Genomic DNA, 12,838 nt, shown 5'->3' with positions numbered 1-12,838 from the left:
CTTGCCTACAATTCCCTGCTCTAGGCCTCATTTCTCTGCAAGACAAGCAGGAGTTTCTTAGGGCTTGACAATGCAGGAAGTCACCATACAAGGGCAATCCAGGAGGTGCTGCTTTCCTGCCATCCTGAAAGTCCCATTCCTCCACTACAGCATCCTCATCACCTTATAAGTCACTTCTTAGGAGGGCCTTGAAGAACTTTCTCTTCACAAATAAGGCCTTGTGGAGAAAACCTTGAGAAAACTCACAGGCTTTCAAATAGACATTAGGGAGTGAAATTTGGATGTGAAATTAGATGCCAAATGAGTGTGAGTAGTGTGGCAGGCAAGCCAGCATTTCAGTTTTAATTCCTTTTCTCCAATTCTGCTTTCAGTTTAGTCGCTAAGTCATGTCCAACTCTTTTGCTATCCTCTGGACTGTAGCCGGCCAGGCTCCTCTTTCCATGGGATTTCCCAGGCAAGAATCCTGGAGAGGGTTGCCATTTCCTTCTCCAGGGGATCTTCCTGACCCAGGGATTGAACCTGCATTGCCTGCCTTGGCAGGTGTATTCTTACCACTGAGCCACCAGGGAAGCCCAGTGCTTTCAGAGTCTGTGATATTTGACAAAATTCTGTGTGGGTTGCTCAGGAGAAAGGCCAGTCACACCAAAAGTACAAAGAGAAGATGCTCTTGACTTGATTTCTGGAATTATACAACGGGATGCAAAAGGATGGATCAGCAACCCCACAGAGGATATCTGAGGATATTATGAGGACTCTGCTCCCCTGGTTTTAAAGGCACTGAAGGCCCTGATTAAAAAGCAAGTATATTTTCTGGGAAGAAACATACATTCAGTCATAGATTAACCATTAACACCATAATTTGCACTAGTTTCTCAGTTTAACCCTTAAAAGAGCCAAAATGAGATGAGGCCAATGAGTTTAAAAAATATAACATTAATTCAGAGACTATGGACACGAATTTGGGGGGCCAGGGGATGTCTCTGAGTAACACACACACCCCCTTCAATGAAATGATTCAATAGCTTTAAAAATGGAGATGATGTAGGAATAAAAAAAAAAAAGAGACAAGATGAGAAAGGCAGAGCCATCTTCCCCTTGGCAATTCCAGACACATCTCGTGTGGTTAATTTTACTCTTCTGTGTGTAATAATAAACCAATATGTTCTCAAGTGTCACTTTCTCACTCCCCAAGAGACTTGCTCAGCTCAGCACTGTCTAGAGGGGGTGGTGCAAAGGAGCCAGTGGGGACACTCGAAAGCAGAGGCCAACAATTCCAAGACCTCCTGGAGTGTAAGAATAGGATCTTAGTGGCTGTTTTGGTATCAGGAAAGCTGCCAAGCAATGGCCCTGAGTAAAAACCCAGTCAAGAGGAAATGAATCTCCACATTGTTTGGAAGCATATTCGTTACATAAGTGAACGATTTCCTGATCATGAGGGCAGTTAAACATTGTGTGGGATTATGGAACTTTCTTCCTTGGACATTACTATTAGTGTGGGCTGGTGGTAGCATTTTCTTATCAAGAGGAAGAAGATGAGACCGATAGTTTTTAAGATAGTAGGGGATAGTGGGAAAATAGCCTGGGCTTTGGGAGCTCTTGAGCTGCACTCTTAGCTGTGTAGCCTTGGGGAGTGAGTGAAAGTCGATCAGTCATGTCTGACTTTGTGATCTCATGGATGGTAGACTGCCAGGTTCCTCTGCCTATGGAATTTTCCAGGCAACAATACTGGAGTGGGTTGTCATTCCCCTCTCCAAGGGATCTTCCCAAACCAGGGATTGAACCTGGGTCTCCTGCATTGTAGGCAGATTCTTCACCATCTGAGCCACCAGTCACTTTTAATTCTTTACACTTTAGTTTCCTCATCTGTAAAATGGGGATTATACTTGCCTCTCAGTGTGGTCATGGCATATAGTAAGACCTCAATAAATGGTTAACTGTATTCTAAGCATCAGCTCAGTCAGTCAGTCAGTTCAGTCGCTCAGTCATGTCTGACTCTTTGTGACCCCATGGATTACAGCACGCCAGGCCTCCCTGTCCATCATTAACTCCCAGAGTTTACTCAAACTCATGTCCATTGAGTTGGTGATGCCATCTAACCATCTCATCCTCTGTCGGCTCCTTCTCCTCCCACCTTCAATCTTTCCTAGCATCAGGGTCTTTCAAATGGGTCAGCTCTTTGCATCAGGTGGCCAAAGTATTGGAGTTTCAGCTTCAACATCAGTCCTTCCAATCAATTCAGGACTGATTTCCTTTAGGATGGACTGGTTGGATCTCCTTGCAGTCCAAGGGTATCTCAAAAGTCTTCTCCAATACCACAGCTCAAAAGCATCAATTCTAAGCATATTGGTGACCTAAAAAGTCATGCCAAAGTTCATTAAAAATGTGTCATGTGTCTTTGGGGAATGGAGACAGACAAAGTACATTTTCTACCACAGATCGGAATCTACATTAACAGGGGGATATTCTTTTTTTCCAGGCCAAAACTTCTCAAGATTCTTCCCAAAAGTCTGAATTAATACCTTGAAGACTTTGGATAGGCATCTACTCATCAAATTCTGGGCTTCCCAGATGGTGCTAGTGGTAAATAACATGCCTGTCAATGCAGGAGACATAAGGGATGTGGGTTCAGTCCCTGGGTCAGGAAGATCCCCTGGAGGAGGGCATGGCAACCCATTCCAGTATTTTTGCCTGGAGAAGTCCATGGACAGAGGAGCCTGGCAGGTTACAGTCCATGGGGTCGCAAAGAGTCGGACACGACTGAAGCAACTTGGCACACAGGCACATCAGATTCCATTAACAGAAGCCAGGGGCAAAACAGACTTGAGAAGCTGGAGAGGAAAGAGGTGGTGATAGCTCTGTGACCTTCATCCAGATTTAAGAAAATGTGAGGTGGAACAGAATCATGATCTATCAGGTCCCACTGCTAGAGAAAAGCTTAGTCCAAGGGCATTTCCCAAGCTCAATGACAATAGGGGAGGCTTCGTTAGCCACTCTCCTAATTCATATCAGATGAAGGCTCCATTGTTAAAAGAAATTTAGCATAGCCCCCTTCTTGTTGGCATTTCAAGCCCTTGGTCCATTCTGTTCCTTATGCCCCAAACCGGTAATTCACTATTCCTCAAACCCTCAGTGTGTTCCCTAACTTACCCCACATCCAGTCTTGTGATTTTGCTTGTACCATTCCCTACACTTGGAAAACCCTCACTACACACCTCCACCTTCCCAATCCTCACAGGTTTCCACATCCCATCTGGAAAATCAGGCCTTTGGAACACTTTCCTGAGCCTCTGCCTAAAGACATCTTGCCTGTCCCTGAGGACTCAATGGCCAAATGTATGAAATGTGTTTGGCACCCAAACATTTGAAGAATTATCTATGGGTTAGGGATTTCTGATGATTCACTTCAAAACTCTGGGTATAGGTATAGAGGCAAGCAACAAAACACGTCTCTTACAGATTTTATTTTCCATTAGAAAATGAATGCTATTTATGTCTCATTTAATGATTAAAGCTTTAACATAACCAAGAGTATCTAAATCCATTCCAATGATGTAGTTATGATTCAACCACGTACCCTGACTTTGGAATCAGAAAGTATGGTTCCTGAATTTCCTCTCTGCCTAAGATAATTTATGAGTCAGGGATGTCCTTGTCACCTAGCGGGTTTCCCTGGTGGCTCAGACAGTAAAGAATCTGTCTGCAGTGCAAGGAGATGCGGGTTCAATCCCTGGATCAGAAAGATGGCCTGAAGAAGGGAATGACTACCCACTCCAGTATTCTTGACTAGGAAATCCCATGGAGAGAGGAATCTGGTGGGCTACAGTCCCACAAAGAGTTGGACACGACTGAGCGACTAATACTTTGTCATCAAGTACAAGTTACTCTTTTGGAGAAATTACACTTGACTTAGCTTGAGCTCATCCCTAGCTTTCCTGAGCATACTCCCATGCTTCACTCATAACACAGTACTACAGAAAGAAGTTTTAATACATAGTACAGAACTCTGAAACATATTCTACCTGGAGATTACCTGTAGGAACCGGGAGCCTACCAATTAAGCCTCTGTCTCTAAATTGTTACCCCGGATTATTTGCAATCACTGGACTTGGGTAAGCAAAATCTTCCTCCCTGGGGCCACAAAGTCTCTGACCTGGTCCTCTGGAAGGTCCCCATTTGTCCATCCAACAAGCATGTACATACAATTGTCTCTTTGTATCTGTTGGGGATTGGTTCCAGGATCCCCATCAGATACCAAAATCTGAGGATGCTCAAGTTCCTTATATAAAATGGTGTTTAATTTGCATACAAACTATACACAGGCTCCCCTACATTTTAAATCATCTCTAGATTACTTACACCTAATTCAATGTAAATGCTATGCAAATAGTTGTAAATACAATGTAAATGCTATATACCTAAATGAGGCAGATTCAAGTTTTGCTTTTTGGAACTTGCTGGATTAAAAGTTTTTTTTTCCATCTGTGGTTGAATTTGTGGATGCAGAACTCAGGATTTGGTGGGCCAATTGTACTTGCACTGACTTTCTAACATGTTCTGGAAACTTACCAGCATACCTCAGAGATATTTCACACTCGATTCTAGATCATTACAATAAAGCAAATATCTCAATAGAGAGAGTCACAGGGAATTTTTGGTTTCCAAGGGCATGTTGAAGTTATGTTTACATATATGTTTACACTATATTGTAGCATATTTATGTACAATAGCATTATGTCTAACAAAACCATGTACATGCCTTAATTAAAAATATTTTATTGATAAGAAATGCTAACCATCATCTGAGCCTTCAGTGAGTAACAGCAAAGATTATTGATCACAAATCACCATAACAAATATAATAGTGAAAAAGCTGGAAATATGAGAATTGCCAAAATGTAAAACAGAGACATGATGTGAGCAAATGCTGTTGGAAGAATGACACTGCAGACTTACTCCACACAGGGTTGCTACAAACCTTCAATTTGTTAAAAACAAACAAACAAAAAAAACCCAAAACAGAACAAACCAAAACACAAACAAAAAACCCACACAATATCTGCAAGGTGCAATAAAATGAGGTATGACTGCATTTCCTTGAGGTGTGTTGTCTGTCCTTTGAAAAAGGATAGCTCCTCTTCCCTACAAATAAACTATCATTGCTCTTGGAAAAAGTGAGAAAATTCCTCAGAATTTTTTTTTTCCTTTTGAGTTCTCATTCTCAAGATCTGGTCTCTATAAACTTCTCGTGATTATATTCTATAATTCTCAGTATTTTAAAATCAAAATCTAGGGAGCCTCCTCGTGATAATATTCAAATACTTGTTATAAAGAACACCCGTATTCCCTTTCTCCTTGGTAGCCTTTCTAATTATTCTAAGATCAGCTAAGGAGAAACACTAAGCCACTCCAGCTCACAGTGTTTGCCTCCCATAACCTGCAGAAATTACTTAGTCTTTCATTTTCAGAGTTTAAGGCCCAGGATTATCTACCTCACCCATATTGTATTTTTCTACCCCCTCCTATAAATGAGGCACTGTTTCAGGTTCTTGAAGGAGATGGAGATAGGAGCAAAACACACATTCCATCATTAACTCATTCATGAACAACTATTGGTTATCTACTCTATACCAGGTACCATGATAAGCTCTGGCATACAATGATTGGCAAAAACAGGCATGGTCCCTCCCCTCATGGAATTTATTAGTGAGAGGCAGACAGAAACTGGAGAAGGAAATGGAAACCCAATCCAGTACTCTTGCCTGGAAAATACCATGGAGAGAGGAGCCTTGTAGGCTACAGTCCATGGGGTCACAAAGAGTCGGACATGACTGAGAGACTTCACTTCACTTCAGACAGAAACTGTGTTGTGTTCTCCACTGTATATCACACATCACGCATTACTGGGCAGTAGATATACAATAAATATTTGTTAAATAAATGAAATTAAACAGCCAAATCTATAACAGCAAATTGTGAGAAGTGTTATGGATTAAACAAAACCAGACACATGATAGAATTGGCTGGACAGAGAAAAATGGCTGCAGGGAAAAGCCTGTCTGAGAAAGCTGACATTTACATTAAGGCCTCAAGGATGAGAAATAGTCAGCCATGCCAAGACTGGAGATATGAGCATTCAGAGAGGAAACAGTCTGGGGAAAGGCTCTACTGAAGCAAGAGCCTGAGCTAATTCTGGAGGAAGACCACCGTGAGCAAGAGGAAAAGTGAGATAGGATGAAGAGTTGGAAGACACTAAGTAGAAGCAGCAGGCAGGGGTCTTCATAGGACATTGTAAGGAGTGAGGATTTTATTCTAAGTGCAATGAGGAAGAGCTTTAAACAGGGAGCCATGTACTCTGACTTGTATTTTTTTTCTAATCACTCTGGTTGCAGTGTAAGACAATTGTGGGAACAAAAATGGAAGCAAGGAACCAGTTAGGAGTTGCAGGCGCTAGTGGTAAAGAACCTGCCTGCTAATGCAGGAGACATTAAGAGACATGGGTTCAATCCCTGGGTCAGGAAGATCCCCTGGAGGAGGGCATGGGAACCTACTTGCTTAGAGGATGCTGTGGACAGAGGAGCCTGGTGGGCTATAGTCCATAGGATTGCAGAGAGTCGGACACGACTGAAGTGACTAAGCAGAATAGCACATGGAAGATGACAGTAGTTTGGACATGGAAGATGATAGTAGTTTGGACTAAGGTAGATGTAGTAAATACGAGTGGTGTCAAGATATACTTTGAAGACAGAATTGACGGACTTTCTGACAGACTGGATGTGTAGGACTAGAGGAAGAAAATTAAGGATAACTTCCAGGTTTCTAGCTTAAGCAACTGAGTGGGTGGAGGTGCCATTTTCTAAAATGAGTAAAATTGGGGGAAGGAACAGTCCCAGAGTGTGTGTGTCACTGGTTAACAGGTTTTATTTGAAATGTCTGTGAGACCTGGAAGTGCAAATGTCAAGTAGGCAGTTGAATTTATTAAATGTGGAGCTTTCTAATGGGAAACCTAGGACAAGGTCACTTGTGATAAGAGCCTAAGTAACAACAAACTTATATGTTCAAAGGAAATTCTTATCTGGCTAGGTTAATCAGAGGAATTTTCAGGAAAGAAGGTGATATTAGAGCCAAAAGAAAGATGATGAAGGAAAATAATCCAGGTAAAAGGAATAGAATGGCAAAGATGGACAAAAAGAAAAATCTCAAGGCAGGTTCAGAAACTGAAAGAGTTCAGCTTGGATGGAACATGGTTTCTGTTTGGAATGTGAGAAGAAATCTACTGAGCTTGATTGAAGTCAGAAGGGAGTGCGCAACTGAAAGCACTCACGAGAACAAGTTGTTGAGCAGAGGCCTAATTTGATGAGGGCATTAAAAGCAATTTAGTGACAGGGAGTAGACTGGTGTGAATGAATGAGAACAGGTGACAAGGGAGGCCAGATATGAATCTAGTTCAATTAGGAAGGCATGAGGTAGTAAGGACCTAATTGTTGACTGTGGAAATGAAAAATTAAAGGGCAAATGTGAGAGATTTTTGTAAGAATTATATTAACCTAACAGGATAGCCAGGAGAAGGCAAACACTTTTTTTTTTTTGCCTCCACAGTACAGCATAATCTCTGATAAGGCTGGGTGACACTTATCAAGATCTCCTCATTTAACTTTGGTTAAAGGGACTTTGTGCTGGTATGGTTTCATTGTAAACAGGTAACAGAGGGGTAGCTCTAGTATTGTAGAGACTGGACTCACAGAGCTAACTGTTGTTGGAAGGAGCAGTTTGGGGTTGAGACCACAGATTAGGAGACAGTCTGAGAGTAAGCACAAGTAGAGTTTAATGTTTCCACCCTTTCATTCTAAAGCTCAATTGCCTGTACTCCTTTGTACTCTGCCCCACTGCTGACCAACCCCCCCCCCCCCCCACACACACACACTTGCACGCCACATTCTCTCTCAGGCTGAATCTTCAATGCTCTGAATCTTCCCCTATACTACTCTCCCTTCATACTGTCCCTCTCTGTGCAAAGTCCCACTGTTTCACAGCCCTCATCTGAAGAGCAAGTATCCCTGAGAGTGGCTGAAAGTACCACCTGCCTTCCCTCAGTACATTAGACAACCGGGGCCTTTCAGATCATAGTCTGACATAAGAATTCATCATTTGACAGCAAGAGCAGCAGTGAGGTGAGGGAAGAGGGCAGGGCTATCATTAAGCACCCATTCTATGGGTGAAGTGCACCTCTAGCCTCCCCTTACTTCCTTGCAGTCCCACGAGTATCTATGATGGCTCTCCTGAATTTCAAAAAAGTTAAAATAAGTTTGGGAGAGTCTTCTGAAGTAACTGCAGAGGAGAAATAAAATGAACATCCAAAACATACTTCAGGACTAGCTAATCCTTTGCAACTGCTTGATCCCACCTCTCTCTATAATTTCTTCATTACTTCCTATTTTTCACTGTTTGTATATTTTTATGTGTTCATTGGTCAATGTCTTTTGAAGACTAGCTTCAACTCTTTGGAGAGTATGCACTATACCAATATAATAAAGAACAGAATAAATAAAATGTCTACTTTACAGGAGTATGTGTTTCACTATTTCTGATAATATGAGATCTATCCTTCACTCAGCAGTAGCCTGAAGAGTAGGTAGGAGGTGTATTCTGAGGGATATAAAATAGACGTCACTGCTCTAAAATACCTCCCCACTTAACCTTAGAGCCCACAGTCATGGTGGCATGCATTTAAAAATTTGGAGCCTTGAAGATTTCTTTTTCAAGAATTCCTTATTAAAATGCAAATACCACAGAGGAGGGTGGGTAGATGGGTCATGATTTAACCTTGAAAGTTACTCAGTCGTGTCCGACTCTTTGCAACCCCATGGACTATACAGTCCGTGGAATTCTCCAGGCCAGAATACTGGAGTGGGTAGCCTTTCCCTTCTCCAGGGGATCTGTGCAACCCAGGGGTCGAACCCAGGTCTCCCGCATTGCAGACGGATTCTTTACCAGCTGAGCCACAAGGGATTTAACCTTATTTCCCTTATATTAACCCATCACTCCTACAAGTCACATTTTTTACATTCCAGCTTTTTCCATGCTTTCTTTCATGTTATTTTTCCAGAGGTAATGCTAAATACAACATAAATTATAAGTATAAAAATTACCTTATATTTTCACACAGTCTCTCACTTGATATCTAAATCCAAGCCTATTCATTTAAAAAAATGATTTATTTTTTCCAATTTAATAAGAATAACAGGTTTATAATAGAAAATTTGAAAAAGGTAGGAAGACAGAAAAAAGAAAAAAATGTCAACCATAGTCCTACCATGTAAAGAACAACCATTGTTAACGTGCTGTCATGCCTATTCTTTAAACAAACCTTAGCTAAGGTCCCATTTCCGATACGATGCCTTCCTTGCCCTTCCTTCTCCAGAACTTCTCTATCATGTTTGTTCCACTCACTTGTACAAGTCTGTTAACTTGGTGTGGGTTTTGTGTTTCCAACTAGAATGTTAGGTCCTTGAAGGCTGAAACTATGAGTTATACTTCTTCACTCATCCCCAAACACCTGGTACATTGGACCCAATATTTGCTGACTGATTTAAGTTAAATGAATACATATCATATCAGAAAGAATATGAAATAGTCCAAGTATCTGAGTCATTAAAGCTTTCTGGTCACCTGGTTTGGTGACGACTGCTTTTCTGTTCCTGGAACTCTTAAAGTCTATTAAGCCTCTTTTTCTACACCAAGACTGTGTAAAAAGCAGACTGATTAAGAGGCAGGATTACTCAAAGATTCTCCTTGTAAGGCATAAGGATGAGAGAGAAAGAGTGAGCGAGAGAGGGAGGGAGGGAGGGAGAGAAGCATGAGAGAGGGAGGGAGGAAAGGAGAGGGTAGAGAAGGGGATAGAGAGTATCTGGTGCTCAATCCAGTATGTGATTTGCCTCCAGCACTGTATACAGGATCCCATCCACTTGTTCTGAGTCAAACCCGATCTCACGAAGCTCCAAGTGAGGGAGGACAGAAGTAAGGAGATAGCTGACGTGGATACGCAGCCGCGTAAGCTTTGCCAAAGCCCTGTATGATGGAGTGAGGGACAGAAGAGATGACATGAGGTCATTAGCCAACAGAACAAAATGAAGCTCCTTCAAAATGGGCCTACATTTCTCAACAATTACGTTTCCATTAGCTAGAAAGAAAGAAGAAAGCACAATGCCACCAAGCACTGGGAGATTGGCTGCAGCTCTCTAAGTGACTGCTCAATCCTTGGTGGCCTAGGAATTAATTAAGGCTTCTTCTCTTATCTATGATCAGTAACCGGGGGTCCTAAGGGAGGCTTCCCATTAGCACTCACAAGCTGATAACTAAACCCTAGTAATTAACCTTTCTAGGTCATCTCCCTCTGGGGTCCGGTAGGAGACCTGAGCCTTCTGCAGCACTTCCAGGTGTGTCTCTGTCTCCTTCAGTTTCTCTTTTAGTTCCTGCTTCTCCTCTTTGGTTCTTTCCAGCTCAGCCTTCAGAATCTGGAATTCAGCTTGGCGATAGCCCATGTGTTTCTTGCTCCAATACAAGCCTTCCGTCTCCTGGGTACTATAGGTTACCAATTCATGTTGGACTTTCTTAAATTTGGAATGCCAATGATTCCTCTCCTGTTCCAGCTCCTCCACCTGCAGTCCAAGAAACAGAAATTCAATGACCCCACATTTCACTGAAATCTAAAGAGAGTGCCCCCAGTTTTCCTGAATGTATTCACCCTATGATTCCCCTAAACATATTCTTCTGTTTATGGACCTTTTCAAATCCCAAATATGGGGGGGAAGCCCATTAGGGTTCACTTGATCTGAGATGTTCCACAGAATCATTCAATGGCTTGTTGTGTTTACACATGAGATTATCAGTTCTATCTCTCTGGTCCCTTGGTTACAATAGCCTCTCATTCCCAGTGGTAAGATGTTAACCTAACCTTTTGCTGGAACATATTCCTTTCTGCCAAAACACGTTCCAATTTTTCTGCAGTTCTCTTCAGTTCTTCTAGCTCTCTTTGGTTCTTCATCTTTGGTATATTACGACCGCTGCTCTCCTCGTAGCCTCTTCCTTTCTCTGCAACAGCTGCAGCAGGAGCTGGAGCAGAGGCCACAGAAGAATAAGGCACCGGATTCAAGGATTCAGCTGCTTTTCTTCTCTCAGCGAGCTCCTCTCTGTTAAAAGGGATCAGCTGAATGGGAGCTCCTGAATCTCGAATACCTTTTGCAACACCGACAACAGCTACAAAAGGTCCCTTGCTCACTTCTTCCTTGTTTACATGTGTGTTGCCTCTGTTAGAATCTTCTGCCACCAATCGTGGCATTTGATCTTCTAACTCTTCAGGGAGCAAGGAACCCTGGTGTTGGTCCTGGGCCCCCGAATACAGAACTGAGGCCTCCCTACTCTGACTGGTACTCTTGATTGCTTCTGGGTACTCTGGGGAAAGGTATGGTGGTGTGCTTCTCTCAGAGCTGGTCTTCTCGCGGCTGTTCTCCCCTTCTGGGTTGGCAACTGCTGCCTCCACTTTCCTGTAAGGGCCAGGCATGGAATAATCTAGAGGAGGTGTTGCCATCTCATTCTGGAGCCTTCTTCGTTTCTCCACAGGTTCCTCACCTAGGATCCATTTGTACTTACTGCAAGAAGAAGAGGAAATTCAATTTTAAGCTGTCACAAAGAAGCTAAGTATATTCTTATTCTATGAAGGATATGATATATCCTATACTATGGACAAAGATATTCATCTTCAAATTTCCCATATCACAACCGACTTGAGCTGTTATTCACAGATCATTTCATGTTAGGGATACATTTTTACCCCCAAACCCCAACCCCTTCACTCATGCAACTTGCTGAGATAATGATGTGTCTTAAGAGTGCAGAAAAATTGAGAGGTATGAAGAAAGTCAGCATCTGGATATAGCAGGACTAGGCTGACCTTGGTAAAATTTCTGAAAATAGGATTGAAACCAGCCTGACTTAGAAGTTTCCAAAAGGCAAGTGAAGGAAGAAAAACAAAAAAGTACACATGCAAAATCCCCTAACAAGAGAATGGAAAAAAGGTCATAAAAAGCCTAGTGGAGTCAGTGGAGGAGACCGAGCCAGCTCGTTAATTTTAAAGTGTCACAAAAACCTTCCAGTATCAAAGACTTATGAACATTTTTATATTGCAATGAGACACCGCAGAGTGCCTTTGCCAGCCAACTGGATTGTGGCTATTGCCCATCATCCACTTGTAAAAGTTAATTAAAATACAGGGCCCTAGTCAGAAACAAAGAAACCGAATCAGCTAGTTCAAGACATTCCCCACTCAGGGCTAAAGAATTCCCCTCTGTCCAGGCAAACAGGCACTCCCTCAATTCTTCAGGGAAGTTTAGGACAGTGACTCAAATCACCTTCCATTTCTGGCTGCTATATATAATAATGGTTGAAGGAACTAACAACAACAACAACAACAACAAAAACAGATGCCACCAAAATCTATAGGCAATTTTATATCAAGCAAGAGGATGGGATAACTATCCTTCTTTCTCTACAGAAAACCAAGAAATTTCAAGGTAAAAATTAACTTTCAAGTTTTCAATGAGAAACAGCCAGGCATGTTATTGGCTACCATAGCTCAAGGCTGCCCGTGTTTCTCTGCCAATTTCAGAGAATATCTGTAAAACATCTCAAACCTTAGCTTCTTAGAATGCCCTAAATGTTCTTCAAAACTTGTGTTTGCCCAGAAATAAAACTGGTCTGTCATCTCAATAGGGCTTCCCTGGTGGCTCAGATGGTAAAGAATCCACCTGTAGGGCAGGAGACCCAACTTCAATCCCTGGGTTGG

The 12,838-nt window shown here is 42.2% G+C and overlaps 1 protein-coding gene across 4 annotated transcripts in view; it reads right to left on the bottom strand.

Moving 5' to 3' along the window:
• Positions 1–4,753: 4,753 nt before the first annotated feature.
• The window catches only part of MORC4 (MORC family CW-type zinc finger 4), a 65,039-nt gene continuing 56,954 nt past the window's right edge, over positions 4,754–12,838 (bottom strand). For 3 of the 4 annotated variants that reach the window (XM_044937557.1, XM_006052785.3, XM_025275815.2), the window contains 3 exons: positions 10,952–11,645; positions 10,372–10,655; positions 4,754–10,065 (listed from right to left, as the gene is read on the bottom strand). In XM_044937557.1, the coding sequence (XP_044793492.1) occupies positions 9,912–10,065; positions 10,372–10,655; positions 10,952–11,645 (1,132 nt within the window). In that variant the 3' untranslated portion in view covers positions 4,754–9,911. The remainder of the gene's footprint in view (positions 10,066–10,371; positions 10,656–10,951; positions 11,646–12,838) is intronic. The other variant, XM_006052786.3, reaches the window with a different exon arrangement.

The sequence above is a fragment of the Bubalus bubalis genome, chromosome X (assembly GCF_019923935.1).
Source record: "Bubalus bubalis isolate 160015118507 breed Murrah chromosome X, NDDB_SH_1, whole genome shotgun sequence".
Taxonomy (NCBI): domain Eukaryota; kingdom Metazoa; phylum Chordata; class Mammalia; order Artiodactyla; family Bovidae; genus Bubalus; species Bubalus bubalis.
The sequence above is the reverse complement of the archived record's forward strand: the minus strand, read 5'-3'. Positions and strand labels throughout refer to the sequence as shown.